The sequence below is a fragment of the Pygocentrus nattereri genome, chromosome 8, assembly GCF_015220715.1.
Source record: "Pygocentrus nattereri isolate fPygNat1 chromosome 8, fPygNat1.pri, whole genome shotgun sequence".
NCBI classification, from domain to species: domain Eukaryota; kingdom Metazoa; phylum Chordata; class Actinopteri; order Characiformes; family Serrasalmidae; genus Pygocentrus; species Pygocentrus nattereri.
In genome coordinates, this window is record NC_051218.1 from 37,378,533 (window position 1) to 37,406,473 (window position 27,941).

Sequence of the window (27,941 nt, forward strand, 5' to 3'; positions counted from 1 at the left end):
ATGCCCTCCATAGCGCTGCCGCCTAAAGAGAACGCGCTCTTTAAGAGGATATTGGTAAGTTGGATGTTTGTTGGCCACTGTGTGTGTCAGCCGCTTCGGCTCTTTAACGTCTGACATTAACACACATACTCGCACACGGCTAGCCAGGAGTCCGGTCCTGGGTCTGCACAGTTGCTCAGCCAGCCAGCTACAGAGACCCTGAGCCTTGGGGGGTCGTTTAAAGAGTTAACTACTGAAGCTATCCATGCATCCATGCTCTGTCAGCTACGTTCGCTAGCTTAGCCGCGAAGCTGAAGTGAGCTTCTAGTTCGAATTTCCTCCGTTCCACCTTAAATGGTGCAGCCGTTAGGCGCACCAGAATGGAACTGCTGCACCATTTAAGGTGGAGCGAGATATTCGAATCAACTTCATCCTCGTAACGCAGCCCCTGTTTAAGAGACTCGGGTGTCGCTAAACTTGAGAAATGCAGTCCGCTGTGTCAAAAATAAGTGTCTCAGTTTCCTGTAACTGCGGTACTTGCTTATCAGAACACCAGCTTGTTTAGCTACTTAAGGTGGCATTAACAGTCAAGCTAGGCAACGTTAGCTAGCTAACCTTAACTTACTGTAGTCACTCGTGTAGTCGCCCCGGTGGAGTTGGTTAGCTAACTTACTTAAAGGGGGCCTCCGCCCATGTTTCAGAATTTCTGCCCGATTAATGTGTAAACAAAGTCATTGAGGCTGGTTTGATGTGAGTTGGTTCATTTGCAGAGAAACCCACAGATTCTGCGTTCTTTACGGTGGTGGTGACGGGAGCCATGCCTACAACACACACATTCGTTTTATTTATCGTCCTAAACCATCAGCAGATCTTCAAGACTCCTGAGTGGTTGCATAGAATGTTGTTGATGGTGAAATGGTTATAAATCTGAAAATAATAAGTTTCCTAAGGGCACTTTTTTGCCTTATAACACCGTTCATATACCCCTCCATTATAATACATGTCAAGCCAAACCTTTATCAGAAAACAATGTTCCTATGTAATATGTAATTACTTTCTGTGAGCAATCTTGTAAAGGTGCATGTCTGGTTTGTATCACCACCACTGTGAAGAACTCTGACTTGATAAGTTTAACACCAAATCACTCTCTTTGTTTACTTGTCAACTGTCTCATTATGTAGAATAAAAAAAAAATGGGTGGAATTCCCCTTCAGGCCACTTATATGGTTTGGCAATTAGCTGTAAATGAATCAATAGAAGGGAAAAATGTTACGAATCTTGTGACACATTATTACATTAGTATATTGTTTAATGTAGACTTGGCTATAGGTTAGAGTTGCACAGCGTGGTCAGCTGATTAAGCTGTGCTTTTCTCTGAGGTGTTGGCACTAAAAAGTTCATGCTAATAGTGTGAGATTGAGCGACATGTGGCCCAGTTAAATCCTCTCAGCATGCCTTTGTTCTGCCTTTGTGAATGAACCGACTCCATGCTCACTTTGGTCAGCATTTCCAGTTCTTATAGCCATTATATTCAGCATGCTCTGACCAGAGAAAGTTAAAGGGCCCCATCTTAGTTTTTTTGCTTTTTATCTTTTGCATTGAGATCCACTTGTAACGTGTGTAGTCGAAAGTGGTCATAATTCCTTTTTAAGTGACCTTCAGATAAACAGGCTGCTTTTTCGCTGTGCTTTTAAGACAGATCTGTAAATCGTCTCTGTTTTGATTGCTCTGTATTTTTGCCACATTCAAAAGTCCTGAGAGCTGAATAGGCATAGCCAGTCTGCTTTAGTTTGTTCTATGTGACATCACAGAAACAGTGGATTCAAAACAGGCAGCGGAGTTTCCATGTATGGACTGTGTAGTGACTGGTATGTTTTGAAGCTTTAACAATGTTTACATACTACTGTAAACGCCATTATTTCAGAAAAGCAAGGACATTTGTTTTTCTGTGATATTAGCCCTTTAATTACAAAATACTCTTGAGTTGCAAAGCTATGCCTTTAACTGCCTGTTATGTTTACCAAAATGATTTCAGCATGCTTGTGGAATTCCTCCACCCCCAAAGAGCTCTATATTCCTAGAAAGTGAAACTAGCTGACATCAGGAATGGTGCACAGAAAAAAAAATGTACACACTTTTCCACTTTCTCTAAAAAAAGGCAAGAAGCGTTTGGTGTTGTAAGTTTTGTTACTGAGACATCGTTAGGGGTACGGGGAAAGTTGTGTACATTTTATTCTTTGAAGCAAATGTAAAAAAAAAATAATAATAATGTACTGGCCAAACGTCACAGTGCATCCATGTATGTAACTGAATGCCGGTGAGCCCTTCAAGCCTTTTTAGGATATTTTGCAGTCATGTTTAAGTTTGACAACTGCAAAGTCTTTTTTTGATAGCAGAGGGCATCGCTTTTGATTTGAGAGCAGTTTAATGGGTTAAAGTGGTAGTGTTTATACTTTGAGACTGGTAATGTAGCGGTATTATCATTGTGTGATATTGTGTGATTTATGTACCAAAAACGGTCATTTGTTTCTAGATGACCATTTTCTAAGCTGTCTTTGCACACTCTTGTTTGACTGATGTATTGTAAACGAGCATTGTTTTGATTGGCTAATCTGTATCATGCTTCAATCGGAAAGCATTCCAGGCTGAATCACTGCTTATAACTTCAGTGTGAGTTGATAAACAGTGTGATAAACTGCTGTAGGCGAGATGGGAGGCTGCAAGTGTTGATTTTCATGACATCACAAAAGCAGTGAAATTTAAAACGAGCTGTTTTTACAGCGTTGTGTCCATAGGATTATTACAAACCCAGGAAAAGCTGTCTCTGTGATATGGGCCCTTTAAATGTGGAACTGCTGGTTATTTTTTGCCTGTTCCAGCCTTTTAGGCCTCATATTTATCATGGTGCAAATGTATGTTATGTAATGTTATGTATAGTGAAAATGTCTTTGCGTGTTGTGATGTTACTTTGTCATATTACACAGACCTCTTTGTACCACTTTTGTTTGTGTTTTGACGACAAACTGTTATTACGTGAAGTGCTCTGGTAAATGATCCTGTAGTCTTAACAGAGACTTGTGCGAGTAAGTGCACAGTGCCAATCGCAAAATCAGTGTTCTGAATTGCACTTTCTCTTTGGGGGACTGCAGCACAATCCCAGTAGGAGCAGCATAGCAGTGCACAGCCCTCCCTGTGCCAGGGGGGCATTCCTGCACATTACTGTTGTGTGGATATTTGGCAGGCAGATCTGTGGATGCCTAAACCGCTGTGCTGACAGCATAGATGGGGATCTGTTAGTAATCAGCATCCTGCTTTCTGTGACTGGGACTGGCATTTATAGCAGCACCGCTGACAGTGTCACATGCAAGGAGGCCTACAGGTTACCGGTCAAAGAAAATGTCTGAGAAGAAATGTTCTTTCACGCATTTGGGCTTGTTTCACATTTATATGCTAAGCTTTCTGACTCAGTCTGGGGAATAAATAAGCACCCATAGAAAAGGTAGTATTAACCTGTTTAGCCTGCATATAGTCTGTCTTTTATGTCTGGATTAAACTTTTTTTTGTTTTCTTCTCTTTTCCCTCAGCGATGCTATGAACACAAGCAGTACAGAAATGGGCTGAAGTTCTGCAAGCAGATCCTTTCAAACCCAAAGTTCTCCGAACATGGAGGTAAGACTGATTTACGCTGAAGGAGAATCCCACCAGTTTTGCAAAGTTTTCAGCAGTTGTGTAATTCAGTCATTGACAAAGTCAAATCTTTTCTGTTATAAATGACCCATGAATACTGTCTTCAGAGTTTTTGTATGTAATGTTGATGATGGTAAAATAGTGAAATTGCCAAAAAAAAATAAGTCTTTATAGATACTTTTTTTTTTTCTTGGAACGGCCTGCATGTACTTCGCTGTATTGAATGGAAAAAAAATCACATTAATTATATAACAATCCTAAAACAAGGTCTCTGGCATCAGGCAAGCTGTGAGTAACCTTTTCATGTAATCACTTTCTTTGAGATAGATTGAGGCATTAAATAGTTGATGCTTTGGTTAATATCACTGCTGCAAACAATTTTGATAGTAAGCTTCTCTAGAGTGGAGACTTTCTAATCAACAATCACTCTCCTCAGCCCCCTTTTTTTATTTCATCTTCACAGGTTAGTTATGCAGTACATTTTGAAAAATGGGTGAAATTCCTCTGTAATGTCTTTGTTTTAATGTTATAATTGTATGAATCTGAATTTGACCCATTGCAACTCTCTCTCTCTCTCTCTCTCTCTCTCTCTCTCTCTCTCTCTCTCTCTCTCTCTCTCTCTCTCTCTCTCTCACACTCACACTCTCTCTCTCTCTCTCTCTCTCTCTCTCTCTCTCTCTCTCTCTCTCTCTCTCTCTCTCTCTCTCACACTCTCTCTCTCTCTCTCTCACTCTCTCTCTCTCTCTCTCTCTCTCTCTCTCTCTCACACTCACTCTCTCTCTCTCTCACACACTCTCTCTCTCTCTCTCTCTCTCTCTCTCTCTCACACTCACTCTCTCTCTCTCTCTCTCTCTCTCTCACACTCACTCTCTCTCTCTCTCTCTCTCTCTCTCTCTCTCTCTCTCTCTCTCTCTCACACTCACTCTCTCTCTCTCTCTCTCTCACTCTCTCTCTCTCTCTCACTCTCTCTCTCTCTCTCACTCTCTCTCTCACTCACAGAGACACTGGCAATGAAGGGACTGACCCTGAATTGTTTGGGAAGAAAAGAAGAAGCATATGAACTGGTCAGAAGAGGCCTTCGCAATGACCTGAAGAGTCATGTTTGTATCCTTCACATGTTTTTTGCTGCTTTAGATGAGGAATGTGAGGTTGAAAGAATAGTTTTATACCGTGGATGAGGTTATAGGGGCCTAGGTTGTGTCTTCAGAGTACTGTAGGTATGAAATTCAGTTTTGATGGTTTTCATGTCTGGAAAATATGTGAAAATAAAGGAATACTGTAGTTCTTTCAAAAGGTCACATATGATTGATTACAATGGACAAAAGTTTCCCTGTTCCTGGAAAAGAACAGAAAATGCATTGACTCAACAGATTTTGAATAGAATCCAATGGGCAGGTAGGTTCGTATCCCAGAACTGACTGGCTATTCATGGTTGTGCCGCTGGGGAAGGCACTTAATCACTGAAATGTCATCTTTTTCTCGAAGGATCAGTAACATATAACATTAGTATGGATGTTATGTTAAATGGAACAGGCAGCATGTTGTTTTCCATCCTTGACTTCTTCCTCTCAGGTTGGCATGTGTACGGTTTGCTGCAGCGTTCAGACAAGAAGTATGACGAAGCCATCAAGTGCTACAGGAATGCTCTGAAATGGGACAAAGACAATCTGCAGATCCTCAGAGACCTCTCCCTGCTGCAGATCCAGATGAGGGACCTCGAAGGCTATAGAGTAAGAGCGAGAGAGAAGCTGTTAGTGACGTAAAGCTGTGTTTACCTCTACAAATGGTTTTAGAATGTTCTCCATAGAGGTTGGCAATGTTGCAAAAAATATACCAGATGGAGTCATCTAAGTGTTGGCCCTATTATGAGGAGATCACAAGTTCGATCCCTGGTGATGCAACAGCCACCTGTGGCCAGGAGTCCAAGAGAGCACAATTGGCCTCACTCTCTGGGTGGGTGGGATGCCCCATCGCTACGCAATGCTTGTTAGTGCAGGCGTCTGTTAGCTGACGTAACAGAACTGGTGGTTGTCACTGAGTGCGTTCAGCTGTCCAATGACATTGCGTGAGCAGCAGAAAAGAAAAGATGCAATAGTTGGGTTTACAGGTGTCTGAGGAAGCCTGTGGTAACCTTCCGCGCTCCTAGTGCTGGTGGTATAGTGGGATTGGGATGCCCCTCGTTCGGCTCTTGAACGTTCTCCCTCTCATTCACACTGTTTAGTGGGGTTCTGTTCCACAGTTACACTTCTAGAATCCTCTCTCCCACAGTAATTTCATTCTAGAGTGTTTTCTATTCAATTCGCACAGCTTTGAAATGTCATTTCCCACATTCAGGTGGTTCTAGAATGCCCCTCCCATTCGGATGGTTCTGTATTGCTGCTTGCATCCTCTTGATCCAGAAAGTTCTCCTGCGTTCACAATGTTTTAACGTGCTTCCTCCATTCACACAGGTTCATTTAGCATGTAATTCCTTATTCTGGAACAATTATAAAAATGATTAGTATGTTGACGTCCAGTATTTTCCAATGAGAGCTGATATTTGGGTGTCTATGTATTGCAGAAAAGGTTTTCACCCATTGCAGTACTGCATTGCATTGATTTCAGTTTTCCATCTCTACCAAAATATGTCCTGTATTTTCTAACCCTGATCCCTCTGTCCTGGATTTTCTAGGAGACCCGGTATCAGTTGCTGCAGTTGCGGCCAGCTCAGCGAGCCTCCTGGATCGGGTATGCCATTGCCTATCACCTTCTACAGGACTACGAGATGGCAGCCAAGATAGTTGAGGAGTTCCGCAAAACTCAGCAGGCATGGGTCACCTTTATGCACGTGCTCTTCAATCTCACACTCTTGCGTTTTTCTTGCCTACTTTCTCTTCCATTGGTCCCTTTCCATAGACTGGCATGAATGCCGGCTGTAATAGGACTTTTTCACAACTCTACTTGCATGTCAAAATGGGAATTTCAAATTGGTTTTCGTAGCTTCCAGAATTACCATTATGTTAATTTCTAGTGTGTCGTGGAACTTTGGACTATAGTTAATTTGTGCAATGATGTAAATCGTAGCATGTGACTGACACATTGATTGATGGATTAAATATAGTAGCTATCAAGGACATGAAATGTTTTTTGAGACCTTGCACCAAAATGTAATTGTATGTATGTATTTTACACAGATGACAGCACTTATGATAGTACTAAATTCACACAAGTGAAATATACTAAATACACACAGATTTTTGTTCTCTTCACATTCATTTTCAAGGTCTTCCCTTTTTTGGAAACTAAATTGAAATTTCATATTTGAGTGCATTGAAATTTATTATAACATTCCAGATTCATTAAGTTGAATCACCACATTTAGACAGCGTTGCCTTTGCATTTATACAAACCTCCTCATCACTTTTAGGTTTACTGAAGCTGTGTTGTGCTTTTTGTAGATGGTTTGCAGGATTGTGGCAGTTTCAGCGGGAGGGATAAAGCCATGTTTTTAGCGCAGAACTGCAGAGCTCAAACATACTCGCTCTCACTGCACCAGATTAAAGCAAATCAACTCCAGCTTGTCTGAGTACACACTGGCCTTGTTGTCCAAAGCAAACTCATGCCTGTTTGAGTGCATTTTCTGCCAGATTAAAAAGGCACTGTTAACACTTTGTATGTGTGTGTGTGTTCCAGACATCTCCAGATAAGGTGGATTATGAGTACAGTGAGCTGTTGCTGTATCAAAATCAGGTGTTGAGAGAGGCTGGGCTTTTCAAAGAGGCTCTGATTCACCTGACCACCTATGAGAAACAGATCTGTGACAAACTGGCTGTGGAGGAAACTAAAGGTGTGTATGTGCATCTAAAACCCTTATAACTTTGGCGTTATCGTCCTTTTTTTGCTCTACAATTTATAAACAGTTTTATCTCTGTTCAATCCGCACTTTGATGTACGTCCTTTTTTTGCACGTAAATTCGACCTCTGAAATTTCACCTCCGTTAATGCACAAGGGATTGAGGGATAGCGAGCATCATGAGCATGACTCAGAATATGGTGAGGAAAGCAGTTAGCATCAACTTTATGCAAATGACACGAGCAGCTGTGTATTGCTGACCAGTTGATCAAAAGCACCTTTCCACTGTTTGTGCACAATGAGGACATAATTTGTGTGTAGTTCTGTGTCAAAGACATGGAAGGAATATTAATAACCGCTTTGTCTGGGTTCCTCATTCTGTTTGATTGAAGATAAAATTTAAACAAATAATGTGAGAGTCTGATCAGTGTCAGTGTTCCTGTTGAGTTTATAGATGGCAGACAATCATAGCAGGCTAATGCATATCTCGTTTGTTGGTTGATGGCCTGTATAGCCACCCAACATAGACTTGAACTATAGTGAGCGCTTTCATTTTACATGAGTAGACCACTTGAGAAGAGAATTTAATTAAAATATATTTGAAATCCACAGCTCATAGATGGGTTCATTTGCATCCTGTGTTACAGACAGACACCCCCCTCGAGCATCGAGGCAGAAAGCAGAGCAAGAATTTTGCAGCACTTGCAGTGGACATGAATCATAAAAACGAGAAATAATGACTATAAAATTGCAGCATGCATTTGTTATCACCAGCAAAAGCTATGACACAATACGTGTTAGAAATCGAGCAGAGATGAAACAATACTACTTTTTCTTTTCCAATACTGATATTGAAACCTATATTGTTTGATTCACTTGGGAATCTAAAAGGCTTTCATGTGCAAACTACTCACACTACTACTCCAAGGATATGCAAATGACCTCACACAGACATGAGTGAGTGCTGTGTTAGAATAGATGTGTTGCAGTATTGGATTCCATCCACCTCCTGTTTCTGTGCAGCATTTTCTGATGACATCAGCTTGATGTGATGCATAGTGCCATGTCTACAATTGTGGGGAGATGTTTTGATGACATGGCTGTGTGCTTGTTATGTCTATTGGACAGTTGATGACACTGATTTTATGGGGGGGATACATTTCAGTGAGACAATTTTTGTGTGCTTCTCTATATTTGCAGGGGAGCTCTTGCTGAAGTTGGATCGCTCTGATGAGGCAAATGAGGTTTATCGCAGACTGCAGGAGAGAAATCCTGAGAACTGGAGCTACTACCAGGGTCTGGAGAGTGCACTGAAGCCAGGTACAGACACACACACAATTCTAAGGAAATTCATCTTGTTTGGTTGGTGTAGTGTAGTGGGTAATAACTGCCTTCTACGCTGTAGACTGGGGTTCAATCCCTGCCTGGGTAAACACCCTACACTATACCAATAAGAGTCCTTGGGCAAGACTCCTAACACTACCTTCACGTTCCTGTGTAAAATGATCAAATTGTAAGTCTCTTTGGATAAGTGTCTGCCAAATGCCATAAATGTTAAATGTTTACACCAGTTTACAGCTGTGAGTCCTTAGACTGGAGCCTATGAGTATGTGCTGTGTGTGTTTAGGGAGCGTGGAGGAGAGGCAGAAGATCTACGATGACGCCTGTGTAAAGTTTCCTAAAGGTTTAGTGCCCAGACGGCTGCCCCTGAACTTCCTCAGCGGTGAGTACCAGCTAGGGTTGTAATATTTCACAGGGTTTCAGAGGTGGGTTGTATGCCCCCACCCCCTGTGGGGATGTGAATGACTAACTGATAAACTGTTAAGTGATGGCTAAAATATTATCCCACCATTGTTATTGGGTAAAGAAAGGTAGCAAACATGTAGAAGTGAAAAGATGGCATGTTTTCAGAGAGAGAGCCCATTGTATATTCCATTCATTTCATCAACCTTTTAGTTTTTGGTCATAGAAAATACATTCATTATTATATGTTAGCACCTCGCTTTCAACAAAACCAGGCTCCTTTTGTAGTGAAGGTTTAAGACGGTCTCTAGCCAAAGACATTCCACACAAAGAATTCTTTGTCTTGGTGTTTCAATGTGGACCTCTGTTAATATGCACTTGTATCAAGAACTGTACAAAGGCCTTGAATGTGGCTCTGCACAGCAGATTTTAGAGCCAGAACTTGGTTTGCAATTAATCACCAACTATTGACAGTCGATTACTGACAAAGCATTCACCAACATTTTTATCACTACTTTGCTGTACACTTCATTTGCATTACATAATAAGATATGTAATTACATGATTACATAGTTATATAATCAAATCAACACTTTTGACAGGAATGGAAATTTCAATTTTCATACTCTGTTTACAGATTTGACTCTACACTTCTTGCCTTTTTCTAATTGTTTTGATGGCAAACAATGACAAGCAATGAGTGAGAAATAAGTAAACAAAATGAATAGAAAATAAAGAGAACAAGTACTTTTACACAGACTTTTACAGGTGCTCCCAAATACATTGTGTGAATTTACAAGTTTGTAGAATTTTGCTGGGCTTTCCACAACTTCCCCCTTATTTGTTCATGTGGAAAATACAGAATATCAGCAATTCAGCCATGTCTCTCTAATGCCTTTATTTGTCTGTGCAGGGGAGAAGTTCAGAGAGTGTCTGGACCGTTATCTGAGGATGAACTTCACTAAAGGATGCCCTCCTTTATTCACCACACTCAAATCACTCTATACTGACAAGGAGAAGGTGAGACGCATTAAGATTAGGCTCACAGTTTTAAAGGAAAAAGTGTTGGATGTGACAGAGAAACTCTGTGAATAAGATCAGTCTTTTACTTGGTCTCTTGGCAGGTGTCAATCATCGAGGAGTTAGTTGTCAGCTACGAAGAGAGTTTGAGAAGCTGCCGAATGTTCAGCCAAAATGGTGAGTGAATTCTCTGTCTGCCATTGAAAAGAAGCATTTGCTGAAGCTAATATTCTGTCAGACTTAGAAGAACAGATGAGCGAGCTGTGTCCACAAAATATATGAAGTAGATATTCAAAATTAAAAAGAGATGAAGCAGATTTTAAAATTTCTGAGACAAAATATGTGGCACTTCCTACCTTCAAGATTTATGATGCTGTTGTGAATTATGGGGAGCAACTTGTCAAGTTTTTGAGCTTCTTACATCTCCATCCTGTGGCAACTATGAATATACTTCTGTAATTCATCTGTAACAGTGAACACACCACCTACTGGTTTCATTGGTTTAATTATTAGTATTGTTAGTGTGTGACTATATAGTTACTAGACACTTCAAATAAAGTGGTACTGAACATTTTCGTTGCTATGGGCAAATGCAGGTTATTGATCCTTTTATTGTCTGTGTTGTGCAGATGATGGGAAAACGGAGCCTCCAACCACTCTGCTGTGGGTTCAGTATTTCCTGGCTCAACACTTCGACTACATTGGCCAGCATGGTACCGCCTTGGAGTACATCAACACAGCCATCGAAAGCACTCCCACACTTATAGAGTTGTTCCTCATTAAGGCAAAGATCTACAAGGTAAAAGCACACAGGCACCATCAACAAGGAATAGTTTGGTGAAAAACCCTTCTGCACAACTGAAAGATCAAGTGTTGATTTAAGAGATTAAGTCTCTAATACACTTGCTTTTGTGGTTTCTGACACTGAATCACGCTTCTATATGTAAAAGGACAAAGGTACAGATAAAATGAACCTGACTGCTATTTAATTTTAGCTGTGCACTAATAGAAAACAGTTTGTCGGAAACCACAAGTCTATTTATGATTGCTAATCAACTTGTGCAGCTGCCTCAAATCACATTATGACTTGCACTGTACTAACTGGTGGTTCAAACTTCAGACACCTTAGGGTTGTCGTGTACTTTTAGGATCAAGTGTAAAACTGTGCAAATTTGATTGATCACCAAAAATCTTTTCATTTATCAGGTGTGAATAAGTTGACACCTGTTATTTTTCAGAGCACATTGGTTTCTGTTGCACTGCACCTGTCACACTTCACATTAATGGTGTTTCTGTATTTGGGGTAAGTCGGTATGTTCGCAAAACTTGAATATTTATAAAGGCTTAAGAATAGTAGATTAGGACGCAAATGAGCTTGTCTCTAAGGACTTTTTCACACGTACCACCTCTGTGTGGCGTGAACAACAGAGAAAGTCTTGCTTTCTGTTTCACTGCCCATGTTAACAGGTCAGCGCTTTCAAACAGGCTGCGTAAGAGGTTACACGAGCAGAGCGTCCCAGACGAGATCCCAGAGGAGATAACTTTGCAAATTACAGTAAAATAAGCCATAAAAACTGAGAATGGAACAGAAAACTGTACAAATACTTGAATACGCAAATGCTTTAGTTCAATACGATTTAAACATTCTGTGCTTAATACAGATTTGACCAGGCTTGAAGCGATCGCCCCACTGTACCAACAAACAAATGTCATGCTCTTTTACAAATTATTTATTTATTGAGCACAGTGACTGATTTAACCATTTATCCATTCATAAACAAAGTCTGTAACTTTCTTGCTGCACCGCTGCCAAACGCAGAGGTTATAAATTTTCATAATGTGTGTCTCAACTGAGATAGTGGAACTCTCTGCTCCAGCAGAGGGCAGTGTAGAGCGAGCGTCGTTATGAATATTTTCGAATTATTCCTTAAAAATTCCAATTTCAGATTTGACCAATATGCCCATCCCTGATCGTATTTCTTTCCCTCTGCAGCATGCTGGGAACATTCGGGAGGCTGCTCGCTGGATGGACGAGGCCCAGGCTCTGGACACTGCTGATCGGTTCATCAACTCTAAATGCGCCAAGTACCTTCTGAAAGCCAGCTTGGTAAAAGAGGCCGAGGAGATGTGCTCCAAGTTCACACGGGTTAGTGGATATAGTTTGGTTGTGTGCAGAAGAGAGTTTTCTGGGTGAAGGTTCATTATTGCACAGTATTGTCCACTCTTGCAATATATTGCTAAATATATGTATCAGTATAATGTTATAACTGCATTACTCAGCAAAACGTTGTAACAATTTTTTTAAGCCAAAAATATAACCTTTTTATTTGTAATATATATTAAAATTAGGTGTGTGTGCTTGTGTTGCAGGAAGGCACGTCGGCAGTAGAGAATCTGAATGAGATGCAGTGTATGTGGTTTCAGACTGAGTGTGCTTTGGCCTACAAGGCCATGAACAAATACGGCGAAGCGCTCAAGAAGTGTCATGAAATTGAGAGGGTGAGTGATGTCCTAGTCCTCATGGTACCTAGCTACAAATATTTCACTATGTACAAAAGTTAATTTTATTTTTTCCCCCATTTGATCCTTCTCTCCTCTTTTGATTTCTCTCTCCAGCACTTTGTAGAAATAACAGATGACCAGTTTGACTTCCATACATACTGTATGAGGAAGATGACCCTGCGTTCTTACGTGGCTCTGCTGAAGCTGGAGGACGTGTTGCGCGTGCACCCGTTCTACTTTAAGGCCGCACGCATCGCCATCGAAATCTACCTCAACCTCCACGACAACCCACTCTCTGATGACAGCAAGGAGTCCCAGTCAGACAATAGTAAGGCATATCATGTTGCATACAATGATTAAACCATGTAGGTTAGGGCAAGTTGCTTTTCCATGAAGGTAGAAAGGAAGATTAGAGAGGAGCAGATCTGGGCAGTATCTATTTATTTACATCATTTTGAGATGGACAATCATTTGTAGAGGTGTTACAAAAAGAATCAGTTCATTGGGAAAGACAATCATGCTTTTAAAAAAGGACTGTTAGCAACAAAACGAGTGTTACAGTACAATAAGAGAAATAATGAGTCATTAAAAAGCCTAACAGACCCAAACATGACAGAATAATCTGGATACTCTTTTAGTATTGTCGCCAGGAGAACCAACATCATTGCCTTTATACTATACATAATAACAATAATAATTTTCAGGTGTAAGTCTGAATAATATTTTGCACTCTGAAGAAAACAAAAGGTTTATTTTATTTATAACTGTGTATGAAAAGTATATGAAAGGTGTTTTTATTGCCTGGACTTACATTACGCACTGTAGTTACGTGTAATACTTACATAACTACTTTTGCTTTCTTTGAAGCAAACCTAACGGATAAGGAACTGAAGAAGCTCCGCAACAAACAGAGGCGGGCGCAGAAGAAAGCTCAACTCGAAGAGGAGAAGAAAAATGCAGAGAAAGAGAAACAACTGAAGAACCAGAAAAAGAAAAAAGAAGAGGACGATGAGGAGATTGGAGGACCTAAAGAGGAGCTTATACCCGAGAAACTAGCTAAGGTGTTTGCTCATATTAGTCTTTTTGATGGTATCTGTCTTTTTTTTCTTGTGTGCTTGAAGTTTACTGTGTTTGGATTGACAGGTTGAAAATCCTCTGGAAGAAGCTGTAAAGTTCCTCACTCCTCTGAAGAGCCTGGTGAGGAACAAAATTGAGACACACCTTTTGGCCTTCGAGATCTACCTCCGAAAAGGTGAGCCATTCCAGGCATTTAAAATGCTGGGGATTACAGGACATGGGCGTGTTTTAATTAAATATATTAATTTAAATGCTGCTTTTGTGTCTGACAATAAGTGAAATGACACATACAGTCATGTGCAAATGTTTAAACACCTGTCAAACATGAACGAAAATTAAATCTAACGGTAAGTGGAACAGTATATGGAATTATCTTAGACATATTTGTGCAGTAACACATATTGTAGAGCCACTGAAAGTATGTTCAAATGCATACACCAAAATTACATGTGCAAAAAAGACAAGTGACTAAATTAGTCATTCAGTTGTAGAATACTAAAACTACTGTTAGGTTTTTATTTTGTACTCGTTTATAAAATCCTTTGTTAACGTTCAAATACTGTATAATCAAAAACTAAAATGGTTAAATGCCCATCACTCTTACCTACACTGTATTCACTGTGTATATATGTGTGACTGTTTTAGAGAAGTATCTTTTGATGCTGCAGTCAGTGAAGAGAGCCTACGAGATGAACCCTGACCACCCCTGGCTTCACCAGTGCCTCATCCGCTTCTTCAAAGGAGGTAAATATACATACACACACACATGTTCCATATCTGTTCTGGTAAACTCAAATGTTCTGTTTGATAACCACTGATGTGACCGGTTGCTGTAATTTGTTTGGGTTGTTTTGTTTACAGTGGCTGACAATAAAGGTCTCCCCCAGCCTGTGCAAACTGTTCTGAAGCAGGAGATCACACGACTGTTTGGAGAGAGTGATCCTAAGAGCTATAACAAAAACTTCCTGAGCAAGCATGCCAGCTCCATACCCCACAGATTAGCAGGTACACACTTCCATCAGACCATGGATCCAGAGTGAACACTTTTGAGCCGTTTTCCCAAATTTCCAAACACTGTAGTCGGACAGGCTGAAGCCCAGCTGCACATGTTCCTGCTAATGCCCTCTGTAGCCCTTTCAATTGAATTTTAACACTTAAATTCAAAAGTTCCATTAACGACTTTTAGTTTTTTCCAGCTACTGCTGTGGTAAATTTATGAGTAAAGTACATAAAGTTTGAACTGTCATTTATAAGCAAAACGGCAATGTTTAAATGTTGTGAATATCAAAATGTCAAAGTGACAACAAAGCGGTAAGTTCCTATTGAGAACCTATATTGTAACAAGAATCTGCAAGCTGTATGATCGAGAGTGAGAGGATGCAATCACTGAGTGTGTTTACATGCACTTAATCATTTGAAAACTGTTAAATCAGTTTTGTCAGTAATCCAATTAACACATTTACATGCACTTGAGTAATTAGATAATGGATAACTCCTGGTCTGCATGAGTCGGGCACTAACCGGATTTCTGCTTTGCAACCAGCCAGTAAACTCACTCAGAAGACAACATGACGTAAATTTAACCTAAACTCAAACTTACAACTCAAACTTACTGCTTTAAACTTACTAGTGTGTGTTTTTTTTTTTTTTTTTTTTTTTTTTTTTAAACAGCACACCACTTTACCTGAAAATATGAACATGCATCATCTGGAAGATGAAGGATATTTAAATCCTTAATGTTCTGTTTGGTTTTAGCGTACTGTTGTTTTATGTAGGTTCATGTGAAAATAATGCTATGTAATTATTGACAGTTACATTGTGATGAAGTTATTTTATCTACTTATAATATTATAACTGCTCTACAAACTGGTTGATTATGAATGTATGATTAAGGCTTTTAAAAAGATGTTTGTGTGTGTGTGTAGCTGCTAAGATGATGGTTTATTTGGATCCCTCCACTGAGAGCATGGCTGCTGAATTGGCTACCTCTCTGGACGAGTCCCTCACTGGCAGAACCTTACAGGTAACAGTAACATGTTTTAATCATTGTTTTCATGCAGACTTCTCAATCTTGTTACCAGGGTTATTATTATATTTATACAATATTATTATTATACATGCTAGCTTTCACTTTTTAATTTTTATTTTCTGAAAAAGGGAAAAAAAAGTTAATTTGGTCTTTAAACTGCAGTTAAATTGAAAACCAACAAAATAAAAATAAACACCAGTAACTTTTAAAACTATTATAACCCTGAGTCCTAAATCATTGAGCTGTATTGTCTGCTTAAGGTAAGTGCTTGTGTTTTTGTCTCAGGTATGCAGTGAGGTGTTACAGGCGCTGAGGGATGGTAGTTTGGGCTCGGAGCAGCAGAAGGTTGTGGAATCGTACCGTGCGTCCTGTCATGGCCTGTACCCTTACTGTCTTGCCTTCATGCCCCCCGGTTACCAGGACAATGCTGCCATTACCACTAACGGAGACCTATCATCTGGTGACCACGAGGACATGACCAATGAGATGTAAAAGGTTATAAAAAGATCAAGGAGAGGGTGTGGGGTGTTTTTTTTTTTTTTTTTTTTTGGGTGGCCGGCTGCCGTTTCAAGACCAGACGCCCAACAGAGGTTGTGACTGTACTGCAGTAACCAGACCAGGACGTCCGGCATCGGCAACAGAAGTGCAAGCCACAGGGTGATAGGGGAAAGAAAAAATATGGTTTATGTTTTGGTTTTTGTTTCATTTCTTTTTCTTTTTTTTTTTAATATGGCTTTCAACTAATCTTAAACAAATAACCAATAAGCGGCATGTACATGCAGAATGGAACATGGATGAATATTGTTGTGATGACCTTCAGACCATGTTCATCTGATACATGCACCTCCTTGTCATGTTTTTAAGAGTAATTTATATAAAAGAATATTAAAGAGAACAAAAAAAAGCTATCAAGGAGCAATACTCTTGGTCCTGGTTCGACTCTGGTGGTTGTGTGCCAAACCTGTGGGTTGGAGTTTAAGTTGGTGGTGGCACCTGTTGCAAGAGACTTTGCGAGGTGAAGAGTGAAGGGGACAGGGGGGTTAAAAAGACTTGCTTTTGTTTGGTGAGCAAAGAGCAGTTCCTGAGTCAGCTGTTAGGTAGTTGGTAGGTGTGGAACCCTTTTACGTCTGCCGGAAAGAAACTGTAATGCTCATCTTACAAGCGCACCCAGAGTGCTGAGGGCAAGACTGACGTGCATCTCTTTGTTTCTTTTTCTCCTTTTGTTCCTCTTCCATCTTCTCATTCATTGTCATCTGAATTTGGTTGCCCAGTGAATGTCTGAACAGTGGTAGTGGCTTATTGAGGCTATTACTGTGACCATGATTTTTATTTTTTTTTTTGTTTTATTGGTTTTCATTTCCTGTTTTCTCCCCTATCCCATTGTCCCCTCCCCACTCATAAATTGGTTTGAATAATTGTCTTATTTTCCATAAAACGAGCCTGCCGATCTTCCCACTGTCTGATCTCAGTTCCATCATTTGACACTCAAAACAGTTACAAATAAAACAGAAAATGAATTTAAAGAAACTGAATCTAAATGTTTGTGATCACACATCATACAGTTGCATGCAAAACGTTGGACACCCTGGCATATTTAGATTATTTTGTCTGATTTTTGAAGTATAAAATATGTAATATATTAAAAAAAACATAAATAAATAAGGAAAGAATTGTGCCAAAGGTTTTGACACCCAGTTGTAAAGTCTCAGGACTTTATTGGGTCTCAATTGATGAATTGTCAACTGATGTCAATTCCAGAACACAATAAATTCTCTTGCCAGCTTTTTGCCAATACTCTACAACAGGGATGCCCAGTCCTGGTCCTGGAGATCTACGACCGTAGCTCCAACCCTTATCTGTAACACCTGATCCAGGTAATGAAGGCATTCAGGACCATCTGAATATCAGAGTTATTGGATCTGAAATCTCCAAGACAAAGATTCAACACCCCTACTCCACAACCAGCAGCTGGTTGAAGATTATCAGGGTGCTTCCAACTCCCAATTCCCACTATCCAAAATGTCATTAAGGAATGTCAATTAAGGGGAACTGGAAATTATGACCGCAAAGGATCTGCGAGAAGGTTTAGCTGAGACAGGACTTCCACTGTGCTTGCATACAACTGTATGCACACTTATTTTGATTTGGCTTCTCTTCCCATAAATAATCAGTCATAATCTCAGGAGGCAGTTGGTTTTGGTATTATGCCAATAGGTAGCCTTAATGCTGCCACAGGATCCAAGATGGCACCAGTATTTTGTTCTTCAAAACGAGCTCAGAGGTTTTGGTGAATTGAAAATCAGACAACTGATCATCCCTGTGATGAGCAGCTGATAAAGTGCTTAAATCCATGATAATGTTAGTTCAGCAGCTGTGATGCTGTTTTTGTTGGTGTTTTTTGTCAAAGTAACAGTTGTTTGATCTGAAGTTTGATGGGTTCTCACAGCAGGAACACTTCTACTTAAAGGTGAAGGAAAAATGACATATTCTGCCTTTTTTTAGAAGCTTTCTGGACTTTAAAGAATTCAGGGCGAGTGATTCATTTTGAAGCAACCATGTGACTTGTGTTAATTAATTAATGTTTAAAAAAATCCATAAACTTGTGAATATACTAAATGATGCAGCTGACCTAAAATTGACAGTGGAAGAGAGGGAAGTGGGCACCGACAAACAAACTGACCAAGACTGTTTCCCCATACAATTCAGCTGAACATTGCAAAAACTGCACAACTGACAAATGTCCAGACACTATCAGGAACAAATATGCACCATTCCCCAGGGAAAGTCAGTCTAACATACCTTTACAATTCATTTTAGGTACACAAATGTAGGTGAAGAACCTTTTAAGGGCATATTTACATTGTCTGTACTTTGGGTGACAAAAACGTACCTGTACAGGACCCTTTTTCTGACATTGCTTGTTCTTTATTTTATTCATTTTATCCAGATTCGCCTCAGTCACATTTGAGGTCTTTAATGGGCTATTTTAGTAACAGGACCCAACATTTTGGTGAGTCAAGTCACCTGCAGACGAATACAAATGACTGACATGGGTTAGTAATTAAAGCCTGGCCTTGTAATGTCCTTCATCCGCTCTTTCCTCATGTAGACGCTGCGAGCTCAGGAAGGTGTGGTCCAGGTACAAGTAGGTAGTGAGGAACTCTGGGAAATCACTCTTTTGAACTACCTCCAGAAACATGGACAGGGCTGTGGCCAACCTCTCTTCATCTCTGCTTACAAAGAGAGAGAAGCTTAAAGATGAGTAATGTTAGCCTCTTTCCAAATACATTGGCCTTTGTATAGAGAGACAGTGAGGCCCGGCAATTGGTCTGACTTAGGTCAAAAGTATTTCAGTAAAGGTGCCAAAGGGGTACCATACCACAAAGGAACCACTTTTGGTTCCCTAAAGAGCCTTTAAGTTGTGTAGTACTTAAGTACGTATTTTTTTCTTTAGGGAACGATAAGGGTCTTTTACCACTACTACTACTACTAATAGTAATAATAAATTATTGTTAACATAATACAAAGGTCACTACACTGATATTGTTTACCATTTAAAATAACATTTTATATTTCTTATTAAGTCAATTATTTTTTCACTGATTTAACAGACATAAAGTACCATCACCAGCCCTTTAAGGATCACTGGCTCCACCCAAAACCACTAGTACATGCTCTGTGGCCACTTGTCCATGGGTTGAGAAACCTTGGACTGCTTCATATCAATGTTGGAAGCATTTACTCCACTACAAATGATTAGTTTATCCTCCCAAACTGTACAGGAATTATGTTATTTCATGGGAAAAGTAAACTCACCACTCATTATATTACATCTATGTTACATTAAACCCAACACTGTACTGCTCATTTTCACAGTCATGCAGTCAGCTGATGCAGGTACGGCATGCATGAGCACCCAATACTACTACATCCTCACATTACTACTACTGATCATCTGATAATATAGAGTGCTCAAGACAGCATCTGGTGCTCACTTGATAGTATTAGGTGCTCACCCGATGGTGCTGGGTGCGCACCAGGTTTTTACTTTGGAAAAAAAAACACTACACTATGTCCTTTTAGGGTCTCCGTAAAAACCTTAATAATTTGCCAGCTTGCACCTTTCAAACAGATATAGCTAAATGTAGGCTGCCTTTGCTAGAGTTAGCCATGAATTATGTTAAAACTCTCAAGGTCCTAGCTGCTGAATAAGGTGGTGACCTAGAAGTATCAAGTGCTCAACACACAGTATCTGGCGCACACCAGATTTTTACCTAAATTTTTTTTAAAAATTACAACGCATTCCTTCAGGGGCTCCATAGACATACAAGCAGCAAAATCTAAAGGCAGCGACTGTTATGTGATTACAAGACGTTTTGTATTCCCTCCAAGGAATATGGCACTTTTATTTTTCAAGAGTGTCATTTGTAATCTGAAGTCTTTTTCAGAGAGGTCATCGGTAGCTGATGATATTTACTGTACCGTTGTGTCTGACAACGCGTTGCTGCCCACAGATCATCCTGCATGCTTTGTGCCAAGCTCCTGACCAACCCACGGGTCACTGCTCTCCCATCATCCTCCAGTTTCACCTGGTGCCGAATCCACTGCCACACCTGAGCCAGGTCAGAGAAGAAGATGAGCACTACACCTCCACATTTTTTAATATATCGCTGCTGTCGGATCAAAACCTTGTATTTCCAAAATGGTAACTTTACAGGAGAAGGAAAAAACCTACTTTACTTGTAATTGAAATCAATGGAACCAGACATTTTCCAAGTCATTTTGAGCCATTTCTGTTGGTCCATTCATCATGAAATTTACACACAATATAAAGGACCATGGGAACTTTCATGACATCAGAAACCGAAAAATTACCAAAATTGACATACGAGGTTTTGCTCTGACAGCGACGATATGTTTTTATACATAATGTTTATGATGGTATAAAAGTGATAAATCTGGGGGAAAAAATCTTTAGAGACAAGGAAGGAATTAATGCAGTAAAACAGTAATTCTCAGACACAAGCAACGTATACATAACCATTTCATGGAATAACTTTGTGATGGAGCTTTTAGGGTCATTAAACTCTTCAGATGTCTGGTTCCTATCACCACCGTGAACAGTTCTGACTTTTCTGAAGTTTCTCTAGAATGAAGCACTTCACATCAAATCACTCTGAATTGTTTTGTTTACATCTGAACGATTTCATTTTGCAGGAATTTAGAAAAACTGGTGGAATTTGCTTTATAATATATTGCAACGTACACTGCAATCTGAGTATGCATTAATGTAATCATGTTTTGCCATTTGTCCATATTGTGCACCCTTAACAGCCACTATTTTAGAACCTGGTCAGATAAATTTGTTTAACATATCCTCAAAATAAAATGCCCCACCTGAGATCGGGAGATCTCTGCAGTGGCCGAGTCCTCCACCTGCCCCTTATAGAAGAAATGCCCTCTACCTGTCAGATAAAGGAATATAGTTGTGGGAAAACATTTGTGAACCCTTTGGAAATCAGGATTTCTATAGGAATGTCTTAGTATTATGTGATCTAACCATCTAAGTCATAATAGTAATAATAATAATTACATAGACTGATTTCTCTTTCTTTATTTACTCGAAGGGGTTAAGCAAAATATTAAAGGGAAAACTGGAGTCTTTATTGGTGATAAGCTCAACCAAGTGCTTCTCATGCCTCCTGCAGTTTTAATTCTATCTTACAAGATTAGCTTAAGTAAGTCTTAAGTAGGAAAATTTTACCTGATAACAGGTGAACTGCCTGTAGATGATTAGACCAATCAGAAGCAATCAAAAACACAATCACAACTGAAATCACAGTCACAACATTGGTCTTAGAAATCACAATTAGATTTTTTTCACTTAATTGTTCAGCCCCACCTGCAGACCCCTCAACAGGTTTTCTACTGAGATCCTTTCCAAGCCATATTGCAGCTGAAGAGATGGAACATTTTCTTAAAGCCTCATATACTTTTTGATCAACGTCATGACAAAACCAAAATAGTAATTTAGAGAAGAAGGAAAACATTCCTAATTTTGAATAGAAGTTAAGTAATTTTGGAGCATTTCCATTGGTCAGGTCATCGTTGAATGGAAAAAAAAAACAACTGGTAACATTACTTGGAAAAAGTCTGATTTCATTGACTTACATTAAAAGTAAAGTAGTTTTTTTCCACCTGTAAACTTATCATTTTGGAGATATGAGACTTTGTTCCGACAGCAGCAATATGGACAATTATTTCTTTTGCATATGAGATGTTTTTAAAATTTAGCATTTTACAGATCGCATTTCAGGAGCCCAGAAAACATTTTCGTCAGAATTGTAGATGTTCACTGGACGATAAATATGAAAAGAGTATAACTGAAAGAGTCTATTTTTTTTAACCTGAAAGCCAGGCTTCGATGAATAGCACACCCACAGCAATATTGTACTTCAGCCCATACAGTGTCACTCCACCCTGCAGAGAGAGATGATAAAAATGGTTCTATATAGCACTAAAAAGGGGTCTATTGTAACAGTAGAAGAACCCTTTTTTGGTGATGTTTTATTGATTTTCTAAGTGAAAATAAGTAAACACACCCTCCAGACAGAACACATTTCTGCACATTTTAATTTATAATTACTGTTTACTTGCTGAATTTAACATATTTTGAAAAAACACAAAATGTGTCCTGTGCAAAAGTTATGGCACATTTTGTATTTTATTTTTTTATTTTTTTCCACTGCATTAAACCAGAATAAAGTAAATTTTTAAAAAAATGAAAGAAATCTAAAAATAAAAATGAAATAACTGCCTTATAGTATAAAATAATATGAAATGTGTTTCCAGTAGAGGTTGTGTAATTTTTTCACTTAGAAAAACATGTAATCTGACTAGCTGTGTACAAACTTTGGCATTTGACTCTATGCTCTTTCAGAAACTTTGTGACAATGATATCTATAAAAGATGGACAAAAGCAATAAAATTCAAGTTTTGAAGTAGCTGCTACTGCTAATTTTAATCTTTGTGATATGCTTTAATTTTTTTAATTAAATACAGTTATGTCATACAGTCCTGAGCAAAACTAAAGAAGCAAGCTTGAGCCACAGAACATGTCTTGGCAGATCAGCTACATTTACAGTAAGGAGAAAAACTAAGGAGTGTAAATTTAACAAACTGTTCCATTAACCAGGTAACAATGTGCTTGTTCAGTATAATATTTTAAAATATGCCTAATATGTAGCTATAATCCATAGTACCACCATCTGATCTGGTCTGACTGACCGCTGGCATAGTGAGCAGGTCGTCAGGGCTCACGGTGAGGTCATCCCGCAGCTGCTGGAGCTGGTTCTTTCCTTGAGAATGGAGCTGGAACAGCTGAGAGAGAAAGAGAGATTGTTACTCTGAATGTGTTCATGTGGGTGGATTAAAGAACACAAATACATGGTGTACAAAAGTTTGTAGACACCAGTGTTTCTTCTGATTGTATTAATAGTTTAAGGTGTTTGTTCTGCTTTTGCTGCAGCCTTTAATCTTTTGGGAAGGCTTAACAGTAGATGTTTGAACATTGCTGAGATAGTTTGACTGTATTCAGCCACAAGAGCATTAGTGAGGTCAGGAATTGATGTTGGATGATCAGTTCTGGATCACTCAACTCATCCCAAAGATACTGGATGGAGCTCAGTCACTCCAGAGAATGCAGTTCCACTGCTCCACATCCCAATGCTGGGGGGCTTTACACCCCTAGTGCTTAGCATTGGGCTTGGTGATCTTTGGCTCATGTGTTGCTGCTCCAAAGCTTCCCATTCTGGTTATATGTCAGTGCTGGGAGATTCTTAATCTGAAGCATTATTACTAACAAAGTTATTAATTACTAATGAAGACAGTAGATACAGATATCTGTATGGAGTTGCTCAAGTAAGAGTATTGGATGCAACAGATTTTGACGTTGAGATTTCATTATTGAGATATCAGATACATATGATGCTTACTTTTTGCATGGGCTCAATCAAGTCCATGTCATACACCATGAAGCCATCGACTCCAGCTTGGATTTCCAGTAGCTTTAGTCTGTAGCAACATACGAACATTCAAACGCACAGAGATCAAACATACAGGAACAACATATCAACATCAGGCATCGTTGGAGGCAGTTAAGTCAGACTTTTGGTGTTTGTGTATTTAGGTATTTATAGTTTGTGAATATTATTGTGAATTAAAAAGAGGGCAAGAAACTGAACAAACATTTAAGGGGATCTCTACAGATTTTTCATAATTCTGTATAATTCAAACATTTAGATGTAAACAAAGTGATTTGAAGTGATTCAGTGTGAAATGCACCATTAGAGAAATGTACCACCTCAGATTTCTTTACAATGGTGGTGATAGGAACCAGGGGTCACAACACAAATATAGACATTTTTTTATACTAATGACCAGTGAACCTACACAAGTTTAGAGGTTTTTATACTGTATGCACTGGTAATCATTTTGACACGAATCTACTTCTTATTTTGCCTACCTGTGTTTTGACTTCTGCCTGCTGTTACTGAGTATTGGACAAACTAATGAAGTTACCTCGCATTTGCAACCTGCCTCTGGTCCTACGTTAAGCATTTGGCTATGATAAAACAATGTTTCAGACATTAGACAGTGTATCTGTAACAATTTCATGTACTAACGTTCTGTGATGTAGCTTTTAGAAGCATTAAACTCTTCAGATGTCTGGTTCCTATTACCTCCACTGTGAAGAGTTCTGACTTGCTGAGTTTCTCTAGAACAGAACATCTCACATCAGACCACTCTGAATGACTTTACATCTTAACAATTTAATTATGCCGAAATTTTGGAAAATTAAACAGCTTTAAGTTTATCAGATGTACATGTAGAATCGTGAAAAGTGCACTGGGAATAGATTGGGGTTCTCATTGTTTTATAATAAAAGTATTTGCAAAAAGTACCAATGAAAAGACACTGTAGAAATAAGATTCTCTAGGTCAGTAATCTGACAGTGTGCTGCCTCTTGCCTGGTGACAGTGGTCACTATGGTCTTGTAAAGGACACTCTGCTCGTCTCTGGGCAATAGCAGTGCTGCCATGCCACCGGTTGCCAAGGCGCCCCTGCGATGGCACGTCTTCACCAGCAGATCCATGTAGCTGCGCAGGAAGCGCTTCTCCATGTTGACATACTTGCTGCGGTCAGGGAGCAGGAAGTCAGCCCTGTGACCTGCAGGGGTCAGAGAGGTTGTTGACGTATTTGTTGCAGGTACTATTAAATTCAAATCATCAGTACAGCCATTAATTCATTAAATGTACAGGCTGACCGAGTTTGTTGACAAAGGAAGCAGAGTAGTCCCAGATGCCGCAGTTTAAACCAGCAGAGTGCTCTCTGAGCTCATACAGGATCTCCTCCATTTCAAACGAGGCCAGTACACACTCTATCAGAACGGTCGCCTTTACACTGCCCACCGGCAGATCCAGCTTTGACAAAAACACACATCATATAGACCCAACACTGTCAAATGCTGTAAAATAAACATCAGCACAAGCAAACGTCTTTACCTTATACTCTGTCCAGAGAAAAATCTGATTCCACAGTTTTGCCTCCAGGTGGCTCTCAACCTGAAAACGACACCTTTATTTTAAAACACAGCTCCTGGACACTAACCAGTATAACTGGCTGGGATTTTCAAGGCCTTTAGCAGCATCTGAATGGATAAACAGTATAATCGGAGTCATGCTGATGATCCTTTGGTGTTGATAGTAGAGCATCATTACACTAAGATCAGTGATAACTAGGGCCCGACTGACTCAGCTAGTAATATAAAAAAGGGCCAGAATTCATGTTATTTACCTGCTTTAACCCTTGTGTAGTGCTGTGGTCTGTGGAACACATTTTCAATGTTTCACTTAAAAAAAAAATGATTTCAACCTCAGATTCCTTGGCCTTTGCTAATTTTCTGTAAAGAACATATAAATAACACATTTTCAGTTTTTCTTCACACTGTAACCCCTGTGCATATGTGTGTGTGTGTGTGTGTGTGTGAGAGAGAGAGAGAGAGAGAGAGAGAGAGAGAGAGAGAGGGTGGATAACATGGACAGGCTGCTGACTGGCTACAGCTGCTAAAGGAGAACCCTACACTGGCCACTCGTGATATTATAAACATCTGATATTTTTAGATAAATTGTTATGGCTGTACTGATTTTAAAAACCAATAATGTGGTGGGTCCACCAGACCACTGAGTAACAAATACATCAACACCACACAAGGGTTAAGGTTAAATATTAAGTTATATGGTTATTAATAAGCAGCTTGCTTTATACCCTTATTATTTAGGACCTTGTGGGATTCTGCTGTTTCTTTCATATTAATTTCAATCATATCTTGAAACCACTATGATACTATTCATATTAATAATCAAAGCAAGGTTTAACCAAATCTTTTGGAGTCCAGATGAATTTGTATAGGCCAATATAATCAGCTATCAGCTTAGTCACTTTCTGCTATAAGCAGCACACTGTTCGAAATAAAGGGACTGTAATAGGTTCATTCATCAAGGTACAAACAATGTAAATGTACCCTTCAAGTGTTTAAGGTCCAGTTGTGTACCTTATAAGTTTTTCCAGGTGAAAAGTATATATTTGTACATTTTCATAACCTATGTTTATATTTTAAACAGAACAATAAAATAAAAAGGCTGGAGAAGGGACGGGGTGTGTGGAGTCAATACAACTTAGAAAATATCATTTCAATGGAATATGGTACAATTATGTTCCCTGACTAAGTTTAGTACCTTTTTTTTACTGAAAGTGTTGGACCTTGGGGCCCACAATGGGGCCCTCTGATTTTTTTAATGACCATAATATTGGTCATTTTCTCCAGTGTCCATCACAGCCCAACTTTATTTCTCCTGTATGTCTGACACCCACTTCAAATGATTAATTAAGCCCTTAGCTCTCCTAAACTGACTCAAGCTCTGACCTTGGAAAGGTAGAAAAAGGGGCCACTCTGGCTCTCCAGCAACAGCTTTGCATTATGGAACATGAGCAGGCCAAAATCAAAGAGTGGACCAGGAATCTCCTGACCATGTACCTGCAGAAACACACAAACATACATACATGTTGCTGGTTTATTAGATGCACTGACCTTGTACATATGCTTACTGGCCATTTTGGTAGAAACAGTTACTATATAGGCGCAATTATTGATTGCAGCCCATCTGTTGATACACATTTAATTTCTACCCCATTTACTCTGAAATGGAACCATCATAGGACCATCAACCACCAGATATTATTAGATGGGCTACAGGGCTACTTAGCTCAGGAATGAAACCAAGGCGGTAATGTAATGTGAGTGTGTGTTGTGCTGGTATCAGGTTATTGTGTTTTTTAAGAATCAGTTTAGGTACAAAGTAGTTACATTGACTTTTAATGACGTTTTCCTCACATTAAACCCCCGTTAGTTTTATAAATGAGCAGCAGCAACAAAAGAAAAAGCTACAGTACCATCATGTTGTGCTCCACCATGTTCCATGCACGGGGACGTAGCATAAGAACCGGGGCCTGAGATATAGGAGGTGTAGCTGGTTGAGGGTGAGGAGCAAAATGTTGAAGATATTAGTTTGGCTTTCTGAAAATGATTATTGAGCAATATATCGATTTTGGCTTCATGCATGCTTTTAGAAGTTCAAATTAAGATGAAATATCCACAGATAGGCTAAGACTTACCATGAAACTGGTTGCGCACAGCCTGGTAAACATTATAAATGCCTTTTATCTGATTGTAGTACGTTGGACAGTTGCCATCATCGAAATCTACCTGCAAAAGAACAGAGCAGGTTGATGTTTCTATCAAGAGAGAACACAGTCACACATTTTTGGTTATCAAATGAGCCTGTATTACAGGAGAACTGTCCTAAGGCAAACCGAATGGTTAACTGCTGCAGCTGTGTCCTTCAACTGTACTTTGAAATACAAAACTGATTTATTCAGTTCATCAATTTTATGGGGAAGCACAAATGTTTTCCATTGTATTTTTCTCTGAGGTCGACTATGTTAGTGTGGTTT

At 39.4% G+C, this 27,941-nt stretch overlaps 2 protein-coding genes across 2 annotated transcripts in view; one reads left to right on the forward strand and one right to left on the reverse strand.

Moving 5' to 3' along the window:
- naa15a (N-alpha-acetyltransferase 15, NatA auxiliary subunit a) lies at positions 1-17,392 on the forward strand. Its single transcript, XM_017692014.2, has 20 exons — positions 1-54; positions 3,564-3,648; positions 4,666-4,770; positions 5,239-5,396; positions 6,338-6,472; positions 7,339-7,492; positions 8,699-8,818; positions 9,126-9,221; positions 10,155-10,261; positions 10,366-10,438; positions 10,891-11,060; positions 12,255-12,407; positions 12,632-12,760; positions 12,878-13,091; positions 13,631-13,824; positions 13,907-14,015; positions 14,486-14,584; positions 14,702-14,845; positions 15,766-15,863; positions 16,155-17,392. The coding sequence occupies exons 1-20, from the start codon at positions 1-3 to the stop codon at positions 16,359-16,361; spliced, it is 2,604 nt and encodes an 867-aa protein (XP_017547503.1). The 3' UTR covers positions 16,362-17,392.
- Positions 16,585-27,941, reverse strand: part of mlsl (malate synthase-like) — a 14,778-nt gene continuing 3,421 nt past the window's right edge. The window contains exons 5-16 of the mRNA XM_017692015.2: positions 27,603-27,693; positions 27,381-27,457; positions 26,854-26,964; positions 25,433-25,492; positions 25,195-25,351; positions 24,899-25,097; positions 23,864-23,942; positions 23,157-23,249; positions 22,277-22,349; positions 21,267-21,334; positions 20,352-20,482; positions 16,585-19,099 (exon numbers count right to left, since the gene is read on the reverse strand). Of these exons, the coding sequence (XP_017547504.1) occupies positions 18,931-19,099; positions 20,352-20,482; positions 21,267-21,334; positions 22,277-22,349; positions 23,157-23,249; positions 23,864-23,942; positions 24,899-25,097; positions 25,195-25,351; positions 25,433-25,492; positions 26,854-26,964; positions 27,381-27,457; positions 27,603-27,693 (1,308 nt within the window). The 3' untranslated portion in view covers positions 16,585-18,930. The remainder of the gene's footprint in view (positions 19,100-20,351; positions 20,483-21,266; positions 21,335-22,276; positions 22,350-23,156; positions 23,250-23,863; positions 23,943-24,898; positions 25,098-25,194; positions 25,352-25,432; positions 25,493-26,853; positions 26,965-27,380; positions 27,458-27,602; positions 27,694-27,941) is intronic.

Bases quoted from the DNA above. Each gene is read 5' to 3' on its own strand.
- naa15a (XM_017692014.2), top strand. From the start codon at position 1: ATGCCCTCCATAGCGCTGCCGCCTAAAGAGAACGCGCTCTTTAAGAGG. The intron at 10,439-10,890 runs GTGAGTGAATTC...TGTGTTGTGCAG, and splicing joins CCGAATGTTCAGCCAAAATG to ATGATGGGAAAACGGAGCCT. The intron at 12,408-12,631 runs GTTAGTGGATAT...CTTGTGTTGCAG, and splicing joins TGTGCTCCAAGTTCACACGG to GAAGGCACGTCGGCAGTAGA.